This window comes from Petromyzon marinus, chromosome 14 (genome assembly GCF_048934315.1).
Source record: "Petromyzon marinus isolate PM22_M1 ecotype Great Lakes invasive population chromosome 14, UKy_Petmar_22M1.pri1.0, whole genome shotgun sequence".
Classification (NCBI taxonomy): Eukaryota; Metazoa; Chordata; class Hyperoartia; order Petromyzontiformes; family Petromyzontidae; genus Petromyzon; species Petromyzon marinus.
In genome coordinates this window covers 14,671,648-14,691,772 of record NC_133680.1, presented here as the reverse complement: position 1 = coordinate 14,691,772, position 20,125 = coordinate 14,671,648, and the positions used below count along the sequence as shown (strand labels likewise).

Here is a 20,125-nt window from a genome sequence, read left to right as displayed (position 1 = left end):
AGCTTGATCAATGCTCGAACACAGGCACATGCTTTCAAATATCATAGCCGAACTAGACCATAATTTATCATTTTGTCGCGGATTAATTGTATCCTGTTACAGCGCGCCTAACAGTTCCCCTGCCCCCTGGTTCACGAGTCACATGTTCACCCGGTTGTCTGTTCCCGCTTGCGGCACCAGTGTTCACGAGGCGAGCGTGCACACTTCACACTCGAATACACTCGCCCCTTGAACGAGTTAGTCATACCATGGGAACTGCTTTTGACTCAATACAATGGTAACTTTAAGAAAATCCCATAAAACGATAACTTTTCTGTTACACCATGTTATAATACAGGTTTGTTTTTAGATCACGTAGATGTGTCGTTAAACCCGCCACCACCCGCCACGGCCAACTAGTAAAGGTTGCTGCCCCGGGTCCCCTCGACCCTCGCTTTTGTCCCGTTTTGTAAATCATTCCGGGATGCGAATGCACTTAGGCCCTGCGCACATTCACATTGTTCCCGCGTGCCGCTGGACGGGAGGTGCTGAGCGGGAACTGGTGACGTCGCCAACCGCGTGACGCTGGGCCTAAGAAAATACTTGAATTGTGACGAACATTATTCATCTTCGAGGGGCCCCGAGCAATCGACCGCAAAAAAATAAAAACGTTGATTGCAATCTGTAGTCGAAGAATCGGCCAGTGGTCCCAGCGCTGCTGAGAAATGCGCAGTCTAGAGCGGTGTTCTTCACTCATGTTCTGAGGGGGGCCACTTTCGCCGATAAGACATCAGTGTGAGGGCCACTACACATTTGAAACCATTGTTGGGGTTTGACAGCAGCAGCAGGATGATGATGGGGTGGTGCTTTTCACGTGTTGAATATTGTCGGGGGCCCCACTAAAGGCCACCAGGGGCCGCCAGTGGCCCGCGGGCCTTGCAACGAAGAACACTGCTGGAGAGAGAGAGAGATGGACGCCTGGAGTCGTGCCGAGGCAGGCAAAGCGAACGAGGGAGTCGTGGATTCGAGTCGGAGCGCAGAGGTCGCCTCACGCCTCGGACGGTGGCCGAGACGCAGCGACGAAGCGGCAGCCAAAGGTTCGGAGACGGACCCTGGAGGAGTGCGTCCACCGCGGAGGTGAAGCTCACCGATGGACGCAGCTGCGACGTGTGGGAGGAGAACTCCATCCAGCAGTGGAGAGACCACTACCCACCGCCTCCGCTGCTGCCACTCCTGCAGGGCCACGTGGTCGCCTCGCGGCTTCCGCTTCCGGGGTTCGCGGCCGAGCGCGACCGTCGGGGGTCCGAGATAAATAAAAAAAAACCTGCCGCGAAAACCGGTAACTGTTTGGAAGAACCGGTAACCGTTTAGAGAACCTGTTACAGGCTCCGACAGGGGCGCGGGGTTGAGGGAATCTGGGACGGTTCCCCAGTGGATACTCGGTAACGAATACGCCGATGGACACGCGCGTATCGGTGGCAGACCGCACGCGTCGTGGTGGTGGTGGGGGTGATGGCGGTGGGGGGGGTGGTGGTGGGGGGGGTGGTGGGGGGGGGTGGTGACGGTGGGGGCGGTGGTGGCGGTGGGGGGGGGTGGTGGCGGTGGGGGGGGGGGTGGTGGCGGTGGGGGGGGGGGTGGTGGCGGTGGGGGGGGGTGGTGGCGGTGGGGGGGGGTGGTGGCGGGGGGGGGGGGCGGTGGGGGGGGGTGGTGGCGGTGGGGGGGGGGTGGTGGCGGTGGGGGGGGGGTGGTGGCGGTGGGGGGGAGTGGTGGCGGTGGGGGGGGGGTGGTGGCGGTGGGGGGGAGTGGTGGCGGTGGGGGGGGGTGGTGGCGGTGGGGGGGTGGTGGTGGGGGGTGGTGGGGGTGGGTGGGGGTGGTGGTGGTGGGGGGGGTGGTCGTGGTGGTGGGGGTGGGTCTTGGGGGGGGTGGGTCTTGGGGGGGGTGGTGGGGGTGGTGGTCGTGGTCGGGGGGGTGGTGTGGGGGTGGTGGTGGGGGTGGTGGTGTGGGGGGGGGTAAGAAACTCGCGCCATCGTCTCAGCTGCCGCGCCGTGAGATGGAGCCGGCGACGTCGTCTGGAATTGCGAGTCCCGTGCGCGGCCGTGGAGGGCCACTGCTGTCCAAAATTCGCTCTAACGTATTGATCGTCTGTGTGTATGTGTGTGTCTCTGGTGTCTTTGTCGAACGGGGAGCGGTGGTGTAGCAGCAGCGCGTTGCGCTACGAACCCGACGACCCGAGTTCGATTCCCGCTCACGGCCAACATCGGTGACGATTATCTGAACCGGTCGTGGGCCTCTCCCCTAGGTCTACTCAGCCTCAAATGAGTACCTGATACGGTGTGTAAAAACATCGCCACTGGGGAGACATGCGGCCCGGCGTGGTGCCGGCCACCCACTCCCTCGTGTGCCACAGTGCCGGCCTTCATAGGTGCTGCTCGCTAACAGCACTCGCCCCAACAGCCTGTTACAGCCTGTTACAGGCTATACGAGGGATCTTTTTCTTTCTGTTCAACTTCTTTCGCACCATATGTAGCCAGCCGTGCTCATCAGAGGTGTCAATATTTGATGTCATGCGGATTGGTGCACTTTTACCTTGAACTGTGGCGAATGTTGCGATGTAGAAGGTTGGATCCCCCAACATGGTTGGGGACTTTCCAGCATCAGTAAACCCGTGCCAGAAATCTGCTGATTCAGTAAGCCAGCTCTGTTGGTGAGAGGCACGAATGCGGTCTAAATAGTTTGTTTTTTCAATGTACATTAAACACCACACACGTGGTGTTTTGTGAAGTAAAAAAAGCAATCCTATTATCTGTAACAGTTTGCAAGAATCACTTCTCAGGGCGACGCGCACCTCTGGTTAAAAACCACCGGTGTAGAAGGACGTCAACGACGACGACGTGGGTGCGACTAAAGAGTGAACGACGTTTCACCCTTTCATGTGTTTTCTTCCCTCCCCATTCTAGGATGTGCACGGCATGGCCGAGGGCAGGAGCCCAGGCGAGCGAGCGATGTGCGGCTACCCTCGCGCCCTGCTCGCTCGCCCCGACTCGCCCGGCGGCGGCGGCGGGGGGGCGCCTGGAGTGGCCGCGCGGTTCGCGTGCGGCTCCTGTCAGGGCCTCCTCCGTGACGCCGTGCAGACCCACTGCGGACACCGCTTCTGCAAGCCCTGCATAGCTCGCTTGATCACGTCAGTACATCGTCTCCATCCATACGGTTTACCCCGTATTCTTGTACAGGGAAATAGAGTTTTCAGGTCCATACGGCGTGCATCTGTTTCAATACAGAAAAAAAATGTTGTCTATTTGTGATGGGACTTTGTATGATGAAAGTTGAGACATGTTGTGACCAAAAGGGTCTGAATTGGTCTGTAATAAGATAGGCACTAAGGGTATATCGATACTGGTGTGCGTCTGTATTTTACTGTGAAGAGCAGTAGTGTAGCGGCGACTCGAGTTGGATTTCTGCTCACGGCCAACACCAGTGGCGACTTTTGGAACCGGTCCAGGGCCTCCACCTAGGTCGACTCGGCCTTAAATGAGTACCTGGTGCATTGTGTAAACATCGCCACTAGGGAGACAAAGGCAGTCGGGCGTGGTGCTGGCCACCCACCCCGTCATGTGCCATTCCAGCCTTCATAGGTGCTCGCTAACAGCACTTGCCCCAGCAGTCTGTTAAGGATATACGGGGAGGTATTTTCCTTATCCACAAACTTGGCAACTCGGTGAAATGTAAAATGTGGTACAAACAGGTGGGTTAGCACGCTGAATTTTGGTCGCAGGCACACTGAACTACTTTTTATATTACCAGAGAAGGCCCACAGAGCTATCTATATACAGTAGCTCTTTTTCAGAAACGACCTGGCTGTCACGAATGATAGCTAAGTAGCTTATCATTTGCAAATGTATAGCAGCCAAATACTCTACGCGTATGTTTCTCAATGTGGAGCGAAAAACCGGAGGACCCGGTGAAAAATCCACACGACCATGGGGAGAACATGCAAACTCCCAATATACAGTAGGTGTCAGGGTTTGGATCGAACCCACGACCTCCCGTGTATACCGGGTGAGGTATTTAACATCTCGCCACAGCAGTGCCCCCTCAGATTCACTTAAATTATCCTTTAAACCAATATGGAATAATTGCACTATTTTAGTCTTAGATTCGATTCCTGTCCACAGTCAACATGCGTAGCAAGTGATACAGTGAGGGAAAAAAGTATTTGATCCCCTGCTGATTTTGTACGTTTGCCCGCTGACAAAGAAATGATCAGTCTATAATTTTAGTGGCAGGTTTATTTGAACAGTGGGAGATAGAATAACAACAACAAAATCCAGAAAAATGCATGTCAAAAATGTTATAAATTGATTTCCATTTTAATGAGGGAAATAAGTATTTGTCCCCTTCTCAATCAGAAAGATTTCTGGCTCCCAGGTGTCTTTTATACAGGTAACGAGCTGAGATTAGGAGCACACTCTTAAAGGGAGTGCTCCTAATCTCAGCATGTTACCTGTATAAAAGACACCTGTCCACAGAAGCAATCAATCAGATTTCAAACTCTCCACCATGGCCAAGACCAAAGAGCTCTCCAAGGATGTCAGGGACAGGATTGTAGACCTATACAAGGCTAGAATGGGCTACAAGACCATTGCCAAGCAGCTTGGTGAGAAGGTGACAACAGTTGGTGCGATTATTCGCAAATGGAAGAAACACAAAAAAAACTGTCAATCTCCCTCGGCCTGGGGCTCCATGCAAGATCTCACCTCGTGGAGTTGCAATGATCATGAGAATGGTGAGGAATCAGCCCAGAACTACACGGGAGGATCTTGTCAATGATCTCAAGGCAGCTGGGACCATAGTCACCAAGAAGTTTTTTTCAGTTTTTCAGTTTTTTTTTATTTTGGTATAGCCCTGTGAGCCATTCGGCTCTTGAATCGGGTGCAAACACAACAAACAAAAACACGAACAAGAAAAATATCTTAAAGTGACTATTGGTAACACACTATGCCGTGAAGGACTAAAATCCTGCAGGGCCCGCAAGGTCCCCCTGCTCAAGAAAGCACATGTACATGCCCGTCTGAAGTTTGCCAATGAACATCTGAATGATTCAGAGGACAACTGGATGAAAGTGTTGTGGTCAGATGAGACCAAAATGGAGCTCTTTGTCATCAACTCAACTCGCCGTGTTTGGAGGAGGAGGAATGCTGCTTATGACCCCAAGAACACCATCCCCATCGTCAAACATGGAGGTGGAAACATGATTTGGGGGTATTTTTCTGCTAAGGGGACACGACAACTTCACCGCATCAAAGGGACGATGGACAGGGCCATGTACCGTCAAATCTTCGGTGAGAACCTCCTTCCCTCAGCCAGGGCATTGAAAATGGGTCGTGGATGGATATTCCAGCATGACAGTGACCCAAAACACACGGCCAAGGCAACAAAGGAGTGGCTCAAGAAGAAGCACATTAAGGCCCTGGAGTGGCCTAGCCAGTCTCCAGACCTTAATCCCATAGAAAATCTGTGGAGGGAGCTAAAGGTTCGAGTTGCCGAACGTCAGCCTCGAAACCTTAATGACTTGGAGAAGATCTGCAAAGAGGAGTGGGACAAAATCCCTCCTGAAATGTGTGCAAATCTTGTGGCCAACTACAAGAAACGTCTGACCTCTGTGATTGCCAACAAGGGTTTTGCCACCAAGTACTAAGTCATGTGTTGCACAGTGGTCAAATACTTATTTCCCTCATTAAAATGCAAATCAATTTATAACATTTTTGACATACGTTTTTCTGGATTTTTTGTTGTTATTCTCTCTCTCACTGTTCAAATAAACCTACCATTAAAATTATAGACTGATCATTTCTTTGTCAGTGGGCAAACATACAAAATCAGCAGGGAATCAAATACTTTTTTCCCTCACTGTAACTAGCCCTGGGCACCTACCCCTTCAACAACTGCACTATCAGACTGGGGAGGTATCGTAAAACAATCCCACAACCAACACAACTTGGGGTGGCCATCATCCAGCGGTCGATTGAGAAAGGACTCAAACAAAAGACCTGCATGAGATTTAGTGTGGATTGTTTTGAGTCAGTGGATTCTATGTATGCGTATACCTGTCTTGGGGACTGTAAACACATTTATAAATAAGTCGCATTTTGTTCCTATCCATTAGTAATCATGTTGCTTACCTTGACTTATAAAACCTATTTGACAGGGTAGGGCAGCGACATGGCCCAGCGTAGCGCGTTTGCCACTTGTTGCAGAGGCTCGCCATTCTAATGTGGCAGGCTGTCTTAGTTATTACTGGGGGTGTACTCGCCATAATATTTGTGCACTCTGCTGCACAATGGATGTTAAAGATCTTGTGACGTAATTTGAAACAAGTAGGCCATTGTGTGTCAGTCACGATCCAAAGTTCATGAATTTTAAAATTTACCTGGAAAATCACTCAAGTGGGATTACACAGAGCAACACTGCCTCCCGCTCTGAAACTACTGCAGACTGTTTGCAGACTGTTTGTGAAGCGCTATAAGAATGGCACAAATGCGAAATGTGCAAATTATTTCATTTGAAAGACAGTATTAAAAATAGAGGGTTTTTTGGGTTAGTTCGTGTAAATATAAATCTGTCGTTAAACCCGCCACCACTCGGCACAGCCAATTAGTAAGATTTGTCACGTAAACAAAACATGGCAGTTCGTTATTAGTTCAGCACACCGGTGTGTTGGAGAATAAACCTACAACATTTACAATTCAAGTACAGTGTTTCGCCGGTCATAACCACCCTCATCAGGCAACAGCCAGAGTTGTGGAGAAATCCTTTTGTTTCAGTCTAAAATAGAGAGATACATGTGATGGCGTCACTTGTGACCCAATCAAGTGCAAAGACCAGAAGGGGGGTTAATGTATTCACATAAATTACAATGGATATCTATTTTTTTACACGATCTAACCCAAAAAACACCTCTTTCTGGATAATATTGGTTGCGAAAGCCTACATGTTAAAAAGACAGTATCGTTCTAAAGTGTACTAGTACACATGTACCCGTTTGTTTGTGTTTTGTGTGCATCTCTCTACAGGCAAAACGTAAACCCGCTGTGCCCACTTTGCCAAGATGAGAACGCAGTGACCACGGAGAGTGTTCTGTTACTAAATAGCGTGGGTGACTATATGTGTCTTTGACAAGTGTGCCTCACGCCCATCACGCTCATGCAACTAAACCCCTCATTGTCGTCATTTCCCGACGATCAGATAACTCTGCATGCACCAAGTCTTATCAGATCTAGGAAACTAAGCATGGTTAGAGTCTGGGTAATGTTTGGATGAGTGACCGCCACGCACAAAGAACAGGCGTAATAGGTGTGAGCAGTACAGGGCAGTGCAGAAAAATGCATGGTTCTGCGCTCTTCCTACCTTCACCAACACACACTGACCAGTGTAGAAAATTAAGGAGTAGTGAATCTGGTAAAAAGAAACAGGAAGGTGATGTCTCTTAGCGAGCACTTTAGATTACCAGATGGACTCAATGAGTGTCAGGACTCTTGTTCAGAAGGGTCCTGCCAAATGTTTATAGTAGGGGATTATGTTATGTGTAGTCCCAATTGAGTAAATTGTAGATACATTTTAAGCATTGGGATGTTTGGCCAATACCACTTACATTGTAGGGTTTATTCTAGCCATGAGAGGATACCGGAGAACCCATACAGAACAGGGGGAGAACATACAAACTCAATACAGAAATGCAACCCAGTTAGAATTCTAAACCCAGACCCTTGAATTGAGGCACAAGTGTTACCAATGCGCCACCCTGCCCACCCAATATGACCTATGTATGACCTTTGTTGGAAGTTAAAAAAAGTAAACTGTTGTGACAGTAAGGGGCACGCTGCTTCATAGAGTGCGAATGCTGTTGTTTGTCTAGTAGCGCTGCCTAAGCAGATTACAAGTGTGCACCCACCACACCCAGCTCACTTGATATTTTAAGCTAATAATTTAGTCTTGCAATGACACGTTAATGAATTCAAATTTTTTGGTTTACTCCCCCACTCAGTTTTTTCCAGATGCGGCTCTGCGTAGAGAGATGGGCGTATTGCCGGTCAGATGTGTAAGTGAGGGCTGTGAATGGAGAGGCCGGCTCCTGGAATATGATGTAAGGAACATGCACACATTATACACGCAACTTTACACAAACAAAGACAGATCCTCGGGTATGGCCTTAACAGACTGTTCAGGAAAGTGCTGTTAGCGAGCACCTATGAAGGCCAGAACGGCACATAAGGGGGTGGCAAGCCAGCACCACGCCCGGCCGCCTTGTTCTCCCTCGTGGCAATGTTTTTACACATCACACTAGGTACTAAATTCAGGCTGAGTCGATGCACACACACACACACAGGGCCAGTACAAATACACGCGCACAAGCCAATACACACAGAATAGTACACACGCACAGGCCAGTGCACATGCACGTACAGGCCAGTACACACACAGCCCAGCGCACCCACACCGCTGCACCCCTGTGCGAGTGACGTCGTGCGTTTTTCCCGCAGGCCCACGTGGAGCGCTGTGACTGGGTGCTGGTGCCGTGCCTGCTTGCGGGCTGTGCCTTGCTGCTGCCCCGCGCGGAACTGCACCGTCACGTCGCCCAGGAGTGTTCTGTGCGGCCTGTACCGTGCGCCGCGTGTGCGCAGCTCCTGCCTTACCGACAGCTGCAGGTGCTCACTGTGCAGATTCTAAACTATCAATTGAACTAATTTTTATTTTACCAGATAAGGCCCACGGAGCTATATAGCTCTTTTTTAGAAGTGACCTGGCCACAAATGATAGGTCAACGAGGTGACTTATCGTGTAGAAATGTATAGCAACCAAATACTCTAAAACGCATGTGTCCAAAAACTCAGAAAAATACACGCGACCACGGGGAGAGACATGCAGACTCCAAACAGATGACTACGAACTGGGGGTGGAGGTGTTCTGTGTGTACTGGAAATGTGCCTATGGGGCAGCAGGGAGGCACCGTGGTAACACCCGTGCCTCACAGCAAGATGGGCCTGGGTTTGATTCCTGACTGGGGTGCCTTTCTCCATAGAGTTTGTATGTTTTTTCTATGTTCTGCATGGGTTTGCTCTGGGTTCTCCTTTTTCCTTCCACAATTAAAGTAAGCAAACACAATTTGCCTGGTATTAGCAAAATATCCCAATGATGAAAGTTATTCAATTAAAAATTACTCAATTGGGATTACACATATCAACATTGCCCTCTACTGTATAAACAAGCGTAATGGACGGAGTAAAGGTGACCTTGTATTAAATGATTTGTGTTTTTTCAGAAACATCAACTGCACTGCCGTTCCAGAAGGACTCGTGAATGCAAATTGTGTGGCCAGAAATCAATACCAGAAGACAAGGTTTGTGAAATGAAATTAAAACGCAGACTGCGCTGAATGACGATCATATAATGCACATAAAACGGCCGCAATTTGCCACAAAGCGGCATCACCATAGCGGATGTGCTAAGCTAGGTGCCACACATACAAAGATCCCTCTAATGTCTTCGCAGGCTGTCGGGGTAAGTGCTGTTGGCGAGCGAATAAAGGCCAACATGGCACAAGGGGGTGGTTTGGCTAGCATCAAGCTGATGTTTATCCCTTGCACCTGGTACTCATTTATATTTGTAGGTGATGTTGGCCATGAGCTGAAATCGAACTCGGGTCGCCGGGTATATAGCACAGCGTGCTAATCACTGCTTGTTCACTTCTCGTACCACCACACACATGCATACACATTAATACACACATGTCTATGTGGTGATATCGAGGAGTTGCAGATAAGAGAATGCTTTGAGAAGTAGCCCTCCGATTGCCTACATCATTCCGTAATCCCTGTCAAGGATCTCACAGTGCTGTAATCCAGGGTTGGCCCTGTCTGGTGTATGTTTGAATTTAACAATCATGGCAAGCATCATTACATAACAGTCATGGTATGTTTTTAATACATATTTCACTGTTAGAAATCTGTAGTACCCAAACATAATTATAATATCGATTTAAAGCTTTCGTGACTGCAGGGATTCATCTTCTTGGTTCTTTCGGTAAAGTCACGTAGAATGGAAATAAAATAATAAAAATAATCTTAACAGAATAAAATTATCGCGACCTTTCGGCCACAACACAAGCAGCCTTCCTGAGGTGAAGAAACAGGACTGTCCGGAAGACAGCGCTGGAAGACAGCTATTATTTTTATTATTTTATTTCCATTCTACATGACTTTACCGAAAGAATCAAGATAATTATAATAAATGATGAAGAAAATAAAAATAGATTTTACACGTTCTGGCAATAAAACATGTTTTAAGATGTTCAAACACCAAATAGATACCTTTTGCAAGGCATCAAGTCGCATTAATCACACATTTGGCAAAACATGCAAACAAACATGCTCTGATAAGAAATGCATTATTCATAATAAAGGTTTTTGGGTTAGATCGCGTTATTTATAAATGTGTCGTAACCTTCCACCACTCGACACGGCCAATCAGCAAAAAAAGTGTCACGTTGACAAAAGACAATTATTTCACTACTTTAGCCCACCGGTGTGTTGAGTGAATCCACAACATTTACAGTTTCAATACAATTTTGGATACTGGCAACAAGGTCCCATAGATATAATTATAATATATTGCTTCATTCATGCAAATTGAATCTCAAAAATGCTGCAGAACATGTAATGCGCACAGAGGTGCAAAAAAACACACAAGCGGGAAAGCAACCAGAATCTGGTACCAACAATTGGCTTAGCTCGTTGATCCTATCTTGTGATTTTTGGCCAAATCCATTTAAGCCATCATATTGTGCGTCTCTCCATTGACCAAGGGGGGTAGAACACTAGGTTTTGTCCGAATGGTTACAGGCTATATATGTGGCTGGAGTGGCAATTTAAATTTTAGTTTATGTTAAAACTCACGTGTGTTTTAGAATTTAGGTATGGAACAAATGACCTTCGCATGTCATCAGACATACCTAAGTGTGCCACCTGTCCTGCTACAGCCTCTACCCCTCCGAACCTATTCAGCGCAACCTTGACTTCCAATGGGATTTGTGTTTTAAGAAATCCACATTTGCATTAAAATATACTGTCCATGAGTTAAAATCCAGACCCATTGAGGTCCTTGTCCTCAAGGATTTGGATTTTTTATAAGGCTTGACCCAATGAGTTCAAGTCAAACTCTCTCTGATCAGACCCAACGTGATTGTTTCCAATTAGGCTTGAACCATACACACCTGAAATGTATTTGCATTAACCTAAACATTTAAAAAGCAGTATACAGTAAAACCTTGGATTGCGAGCATCACTCGTTCCGGAAACGTGTTTGTAATCCAAAGCACTCGTATATCAAAGCACTCGTATATCAGTTGTGATCACGTGACGCTCGGCAGACAAAGTGTATATGTACAACTCGTATTGCAAGACCTCACTCGTTTATCAAATTAATATTTATTTAAAATGTTTGCTCGTCTCGCAAAACACTCGCAGACCGAGCTACTCACAATCCAAGGTTTTACTGGTACTGACGTGGCTCCTTGACAGTGATATGCTTTCTAAACTACTTATTTAAATTTGGTTTTTGCAACTAATATAATTCATAATTGACTTTTTTAGTTGTGCCATGTAATCCTGTATCCAAATTTGTGTCATTAACCCTCCACAACCCATCACGGACAAATTAAATAGTCACGTGTATATGAGTTTAATGACGCGCCAATTATTATTTCAGCTCACCGGTGAGTCGAAGAGCAAATTTCACAGCCTAATTTTACATTTAGGTATGACAATTCACTTGAGACTGTGTCAAGCATCGAGACAAGATGCAGCTATTCAGGATAAAGGTCCAGGAAGTTGAACCTTAAACGCTTGTGCACACGCTTGTACGGTCTACCCTCGCGATGACCATTTGTTGGGTGGTCGAGGTTCTTGATGACTGTGTTTGGTGTGGACAGTGGCAGCACCACGAGGAGCGGAGGTGCATGAAGAATCGCGACACCTGCCCGTACTCCCCGCTCGGCTGTCTCTACAGGGTCGGTGCTGCAGTGGGTTGCCCTGGACTTGTGTGATGTCTGGCTCGTGATAACATTGTGGTTCAAGTCCGAAGCCCGCCCTGGTTAATACTGCGGGTTTATTAACCTAAGAATACACGCCGTCTACTTCACAGTGAATGGCAAAGTTGCCTTGATGCTGTTCTATTTGAGAATTGTGTTGGCATCTTGGTCCAAATGTATACAAATTCCAAAAGTTACCCTTAAATTACTCATCTGGGATTACAGATTAACCTCGCCCTTTACTGATTGTACACCAGATCCTGAGTCACCTTGTGTCCACAGGGACAGCTGCCCTTTCGAATGTTTGAGATGAGGTGTGATTAATGTAAGTTGATAATCGCATGTGTAGTGAGTCCAACTGAGTCGCAGACGTTGTCTTGGGAGCAACACTTTATTCCAGTAACTTCAACATAACATAACAACCTACACTTGCGTGTTGAATGCCAAACTAGCCACGCATCGGCAGAACTAGACACAGTTCGCTATCCCGGCCCGGACCACAAGCTGGGTCCCGGACTGCGTGGCTAGAGGCTTATTTTACCTGACGTGGATCTTCATCACCAGCAACACAAAGAACCCCGAGCCCCTCACGGGGCCCCCGTTATATCGGCCTGGGCTGGGGCTGGCTCCGCCCTCGCCCCATCCCCACCTAGATCTCTCGAGCTCTTTCTCGAAGGCTCCCGAGAGCTCTTTTATACCAAGTGACCGCCCAGCGGCCCCAGTCCACCTGTGGTCCCTCCAATATCATCCGGTCACGTGTCAGCAGGTCAACCAGCGTATCATGCCCCAACGTAACCCTGGCTGGCTGACACTCCCTCTCGCTCCCTCACCGGGAGCCCGCACCGCACACTGTACGTGGTGCCTCTGCGCAAACCAGCGCTCACCCAAGCCCCGCTAGGGCTGGTACTACACCCAGTAAGCGGGCTACACATAATGCCAACACATTATCCACCGTGCTTTCGTAAGCCTGGCACCACACAGTGACATACAAAGTCACTACACATGTAAAGCACTCTTGAGAGGCCCTGACATGAAGGGCACTATATCAAAAAATAAATAATTCTTATTACGGGCTTGGGACACAGAGGTGTGATCCTGGTCTCAAATTCTTTATTTGTCACGATGGCCAAAGGTGACGGTGTGATGCTAGTTTTGATTCAGTCTGTCAGCTGTGATGGTCATAATAAAAGCAAGTTACAGATCATCAATGTTATATATACGAAGGAAATACAGGGCGAGCAAAATAAGTACAGATGAGTGATGGGGACCAGTTTTCAGCAATTACGAACTTTATTACACACAATTTGGATTTATGTAGCATCCACAAATAACTACAACCTAAAGAACAATGGGAATTTTATAGCGAGAGAGAAGACATAGGTAAAGGAAAAAAGCAAGGTCTTGTGTCTGGACTTGAACAGGGACAGGGGGTCAACAGCACGGATGGCGGTGGGGGGCGGGTGAGCTCAAGCAGCCTTCCACTGTGTCAACCAGACACTTTGTTGGGAAGCCTTGGTTACTGAAACAGTGCGTGAAGGATAGAGGGAGATGAGAGGGGAGAGGTAGGAGAGAGTGGGAGGAGAGTCGAGTGAAATCAGAGGGGGGAGGTAGGCAGGGGAGAGTGGGTGGAGGGTCCTGAAGATGGTGAGTGTGATCTGAACTTGATCTGAGGTATTGGGAGCTGGTAGCAGGAGAGGAGTGTTGGCTGGAATGGCATCTTGACGTGCGTTTTAGTTTATGTAATTGCAATGTAGAATTTATTTTGAGATGTATAATTTTTAGCAAAATTTTGGGGAAGGTTACATTTGTTCATTTGCACAAGTGTACGGTTATGCAGCATGTGAATATGCAGTTTGTAAAAGGGGAATCAATGGATTTCTTACGTAAAATAATAGTGTGAGCTGAAGTGTCTATGGCCAATGCAATTAGCTGAATGTTATTCTGCGTCTGTTTTCATAATCAGAGCACAGATTTGAATATTGTGTTCGTGTTTTGCAGGGACACGGAGAAAGTTTGCACAATCACGATAAAAACTCGGTGGAAGTTCACCTCGCCATAGTCTACGACGCCTTCAAAAAAACATTCGAGCAGCTTATCAAGGGACACGCGGACAATATCAAGCATCCACATAAACCGACTCTCGACGAAGCGCAATGTTGCCTCTCAAAGACGAGAAATAACGCGCAACAGCAAATGCAGGAATCGCTCGCATGTTCGCACACCGGTCGTTTGGCAGCAGACGAATTGTTGAAAGAGCTGCAAAGTTTAGAAGCAAGAGCAGAAGCGTTGAAGAACGAGTCCAACGCATCCTTATGCTTGTCGCCATCATCATTACTATCTGTCCGGAATGTGCGCACCATGAGAGGTGGAGAGGGGTTTGAGAAAGGAGGTAAGCATTACGGTGTAACCCAGGCATGGTGACACGGTCCAACAGTCATGTGTCTGCCGCTTGTTGCACAGATTCATGGTTTGAATTGACAGGAAGGGAGTTGAAGGAGGGAGCCAGTTGAAGAGAGTGAGTTGAAGAAAGGATTGATGGGTGTATTCACCATAAATGTAATAATACCCTCTGGTTCTCAATGGATGTAAAGGATCTCATGATATTCGAAACGAGTAGGTCATTGTGTGCCAGTGTTATGGTCTAAACTTGCCAAATCTATAAAAAGGAATCCGACAAATTGATCAAATGGGATGACAGCGGCAATCATCGACCCCTCCTGGCCAACTCATGCCCGTTTGCAAGCTATGTGCAGGCACCTTGTGCCACAGAGACAGCTACCACTGGGGGTTCCCTTTCAAATGTGTTGAGATTAGATGTGGTGCAAGTTGCTTATCACGTGTAAAGCGCTTCGAGATGCCCTGACGCAAAAGAGGGTGGCTTTATATATGCTTATATATAAAAAATCTCATCATAATGAAACCCCCAACGATATGTGTTGGTGCCCGTCAGCCTCAGCTCGCCTTGTGGCCGCCGAGGCTCAGCTGGCCACGATGGACAGGCGAGTGGAGGAAGTCGCAAAGCGTGTGGAGAGAGACGTTCGCGTGTCGGAGGCCTCCACGCGGCAGGGGAACATCGACCGAGACGAGACCGCTCGCCTGCAGAACAAGGTGGCGAGCACAAGAACCACTGCACACGGTCTCTGCCATGGCCACCTGTAAACAAACCCACGGTGATGTGTAGATGCACCGGCGGCAGATGTACGTATGTGCGTTGAAAATCATTCGCATCATACGTAGCCAACCGTGTTAATTGGAGGTGCGGAAGGATAGCCTTAGAAACTTCCCATCAGGAAGGAGGGGGTGGCATATTTCAAGATTTATAAATAGGGGCCCTACTAAATAAATATATAAATAACACTAATTATTCATTTTGCGCCGGATTGCCACGAGTAAAATGGAAATGTGTGTTGTAAACCCTCCTCCACCCGACACAGCCGAAAATTTTAAGTTGTCACGTGAACAAACGCGCCAATTTGTATCACTCTTCAGCACACCAGTAACTTTGGAGAGCGATCCACAATAGTGCACAATTTGGTTTGAAGTTTGTTTAAATTTTACGGCTTGCTTAACATCACACCGGCATGCTGAATAAATAATAAAATGTGCACGTTCATGTGACGGCTTCATTTACTTGCCTGTGTTGGGTGGAAGAGGGTGTACAACACACATTGGCATTTTACTCACATGGCGATCTGACCCAAAAAAACAATGAGTCATAACATCAGTTTAACATGTAGGCCTTCGCGACCAATATCCATAATTGATGAAGCTAGTTGTAATTACTGGCGAAACTTCGTACTCAGATTGTAAATGTTGTGGCTTGATTCTCCAACACACCGGTGTGCTGTACTAGTGACGGATTGGCACGTTCTGTTTACGTGACAATCCTTACTAGTTGGATGTGTCAGGTGGTGGGTTTTAATGACACATTTATATACTTATGCGATCTAACCTAAAAAAAAAACTCTATTTTGAGACATAACATCGGTTGCAAAAGCCCACATGTTAAACATTCAGCGTTTCCTCTCTGGTAAACATCAATAAGGTACCAATTTTCAGGGTTTCGAGAAGGTTAGGGGTGGTGGGTGGCATCGCCCCCATTGCTCCCCACTAGGATCCGCCGATGAGATCGCAAATGGCTACCAATGCACATGTGCGCACTGGTGACACGGCACGCATTGTTACGATGATGCGTGCAGGTAAATCTGTGCTTACGCCTCAGCTCACAGTAGTTTTATATGCGGTGCTAAGATAGACGTGAATAAAATAAGCTGCATATTAAGGTATAAAACACAGTTCAATACTAACTAACCATACACACATTGAAGACATGCGGCCGTCTGGAAAGCCATTTCGATATTCAGAAGCCACTGGAGCTCACTTAAATCTATATTGAAAACTAATTTCTTTAGTACTGCTTTTTGTGTTTAGTTTGTTGTACTGCGCCCCACCTCCGATTAGCACGGTTGGCTATGTACAGTGCGAAAGGAGTTCAACATACATAATGTATCGCCCAGCAATACTGCATTCGATGCTTATTGTAGAGGTTCGCAATTTAAATCCAGTAGGCCTGAGTTAGTACTGCGGGCGTGTTAAACATAAAATTATCTGCGCTGTCTGCTTCACATTGGACTTCAAATTTCTCATGACTCATTCTAGATTTGAAGTTTTCGTGACTGCAATGACCCATACTCTTTGGTTCTTTCGGTAAAGTCACGTAGGTAAAATAAAAATGAAGTTAATCAAATCACGATGTTTCGGAGGCAACACAGTCACAGCAAAATAAGCTTCCATCATCAGGTGGCAACAGTCACAGCAATTTTGCTGTGACTGTTGCCACCTGATGACGGAAGCTTGTGTTGCCTCAAATGACATCAAGGGATTGTCAAACATCTGCTGTGAAGCAAACAGCGAAAACTGTATGGTTAATACGCCTGCAGTAATGACCAAATACAAGCGGTAAACGTGCTTCCGCTGGGCCATATCACAGCCCTAAGTGTTGTGTATATACTTTGTTCGTCACTCTTCTCCCTGCCCGTGTGTCTTTCTGCCCTTCCTTTCAGATGGCCCGTGTAGAGCACAGTGACCAAGAGACAGAACGGAGTATCTTGGGATTAACACGTAGACTGGCTGAATTGGAGAACACTGCCTACAATGGCATGTTTTTGTGGAAAATAAAACACGTGATCAACAGACTTAGGGAGGCAGGGAACGGTGCTGAACGCCCTCCACAAATAGACTCTCCGGGTTAGTGCTACTGTTAAGGTTACAGTATTTAAATTATAACTGAGCATGTAATTATTTATCATTATTACACTTGTCTCGTGTAACACTTTCATGAGAGTACTGCCAACTTTTCGCAGTAGGGGGCCGATGTTTGCTGCGTGCAATGCCATTGAATAATTTGCGAGTCATTTTTCAAATAACAATGATGAGTTTTTGGCATAGCGGTTTACACCGGGGGCGTTCAAATCTCGCTTGGGATCAGTTTGAAATCATTCTCCTGGGATTGATAAAATAATTGATATGGTGGTGCGTGTGCTGCATGACACCCACAGTTTAGCTATATTGGTGCTCTCTTGAGGGGTTAAAAAAAACACAAATTGAGTGAAATAAACCAACAAAGATGTAGAGAGACTGGGCCACGTGGAACTACAAGGAGCACGGGAGGCTGCATGTAATTTTTTTTATTATTTAGCCGAGCTGGTGCAGCCAAATGCAAAATTCGACTTGGTGGGGGTTTGCTGTTAATTTCTGAAAATCAACTTGCATTCTCCAACCACCATCCCCTGTGTAGCTTTCTTCACCACACGATATGGCTACAGGTTACGACTGAGGCTCTGTCGTAGCGGTGAGCACGTGTCTGCGTATGCCATGCTGGGCCCTGGACCTTATGATGCAACATTAGCCTGGCCATACCAGCTGAAGGTAACCCTGGCACACCCAACCCAGCATGAGTTACATGAGTGTAGGACCCACACAAGTGGAGATGCTCCCAATATTTCACATATACAACTATTATACACCGTGAAGGTGATACCTTTGAAAGCTGGCCCACCAAATGAACCTAGCACATACTAAGTAATTTAAACATCCACTATCTCCATCCTTGCCTAGATTTTAGACCAATTAAGACTCGGACTCAAGGCTGCAGGAGAGGTAGGGGTTGGGTGTGCAGGAATCATGGGAAGTGAAACTAGGCAAGGCCATGGCACTGGTGGAGACTTGGCTCAGCCCAGCTTGGACTCCAGCATGGGTCATACCGATTCCAATTTGTATTTCTATTGCCATTTCATTAGAAACTAAAACAAGGTCCTGAAACTGACTTCCCATGACTCGGTAAATGGCGCACATGGACTTCGTGATGCGATGCCTGTTTCTGAGAGTGGCCCAATTAGCACTTCACCAAAGGAGCTGCGTCGTCTGGGTGGAGCTCGCAGGCCTCGGCTCTTCGGTGATCATGGAAATACGTGTATTGGTCACACAGTAATCCTCCGACAGCTGTGCATGTCACTTTGGCTTTATTACATGGGGAGTCCAGTATGTAAACACTCGTGATTTGTTTGTTAGCCAGCTAATGATATCAGTTTGTTATTATGATTATGCTTGTTTTCCCAGGAAAGTCTCACACTCTCAGGACTCGTTTTAGAAGGGTCCTGCCACGTTTGTTTCACATAGTGTAAACTTGAAATATGCAAAGAGAATGATATATATGAGGAACCACAGACAAGCAGGAAGACAGCCAGGTGTTGAGCCGGCATCAACAATTGCCATTCGCTCGTTGCATTGTGTGACCCCAATTTAGTCATTATGGCATCGAGATGTTTAGTCAAAATTACATTGTTGGGGTTTTGTCTTTTTTACACTCAAGATTATTTTACACTAAAGATTTGATGAATGCTATTGTTTAACTCTTATGTTTCAGACAACCATCTCCATACAAATCCCAGCTCAGAGAAGAAGCAAAAAAGTATCGTTGAACATAAATCCATCGACTCAGCCATCAAATCCGTCGTTTGTGCACCCCTCAGGGGGGTGGAATCCACCCTTCGGGGAAGTCGGGTTCCTTCAGTTTTCCAGGATGCGGGATTACGTCACCAGCGATGGTGAAGAATGTTTGTTTTTAAAGGCAGAGGTAGAAGACACTTAAAACACCCGCACCCCAACTTGCCAAAGTGCAGTTGGCATTGCCGCATGTGATGAATATGCAAAGTAGGTTACAGTTGTGAAAAGGTTCATCTTTGAGCGTGGTCGGTTTTGCTCAGGCGAGCGGTGTCATTGTTTGTTCCGACGGGGACCGTGTGCAGCTGTGACATTGCTGGATCCACACAGACGTCACTGGATACCACGTAAAATGCTGCTCAAATATTAAATGTTTGACACAAACAGGATTTCCTTTTTAATGTTTTATTTATTGAACCCAAATCAAGTCAACTTAGGGCATGTCTAGGTATTTCGCCCTTTGGGTAGTCTTTCATCCCTAGACGGGGGCTTGTTAAGGTGTAAGCAGGATTTTATTTTTAGAATTAACGATGCTATTTTAAATCTCTCTTCACGCCATAGACATGCCATCACGTTTAGAAATAGTGTGCCGAGTACAGGCACACCATCTTGTGTACATTACTTTCAAGAGATACAAACAAACCTAGCTGTATGTCCAGTTGCCTCTTCGGACCGAGAGTCGTAAGTTCAACCGCCGTGCAATAGATAGCGGTGGTGGCATCTACATCTGCAAAACATGAAGAATCAGTGGAATCTTCATAAACAGATTATGCAACTTTTAAAGCATGTGTTTAGTGTACATGTACAACATGTTTGGAATCGACAGGAGTAAGTTGGACTTAGGAACAGATCTCTGGAACCTAACTCATTTTTAAGTAGAGGAGTCCCAGCAGAAACAAAAACTGGATCTGGTAAACAGGCTTAATAGTTTATTTTCAGTAACCGAAATGTGAAAAGTTTTGCTCTGGAATGGTAACTAAAAAAGGATTTCGTTACTGGTTTAATACCGTAAAACGAATTGCATGTTGGGTTATCCTAAACCGTACCCACAAATCTTCAGTT

The 20,125-nt window shown here is 46.8% G+C and overlaps 1 protein-coding gene across 4 annotated transcripts; it reads left to right on the top strand.

The window, feature by feature from the left end:
- Positions 1-1,230: 1,230 nt before the first annotated feature.
- LOC116942278 (TNF receptor-associated factor 2-like) lies at positions 1,231-19,452 on the top strand. Of its 4 annotated transcripts, XM_076067129.1 has the most exons (13): positions 1,279-1,421; positions 2,177-2,310; positions 2,937-3,160; positions 7,050-7,128; positions 8,021-8,119; positions 8,517-8,681; positions 9,296-9,373; positions 11,963-12,040; positions 14,060-14,450; positions 15,012-15,169; positions 17,125-17,308; positions 17,859-17,989; positions 18,987-19,452. In XM_076067129.1, exons 3-13 carry the CDS (start codon positions 2,949-2,951, stop codon positions 19,209-19,211), a joined length of 1,800 nt encoding a protein of 599 aa, XP_075923244.1. In that variant the 5' UTR covers positions 1,279-1,421; positions 2,177-2,310; positions 2,937-2,948; the 3' UTR covers positions 19,212-19,452. The 4 variants fall into 4 exon arrangements, with proteins under 4 accessions (XP_032809873.1, XP_075923244.1, XP_032809870.1 ...); XM_032953982.2 differs by lacking the exon at positions 2,177-2,310 and having other exon boundaries at positions 1,231-1,318; XM_032953979.2 differs by lacking the exon at positions 2,177-2,310 and having other exon boundaries at positions 1,280-1,421.
- The last annotated feature ends 673 nt before the right edge of the window (positions 19,453-20,125 follow it).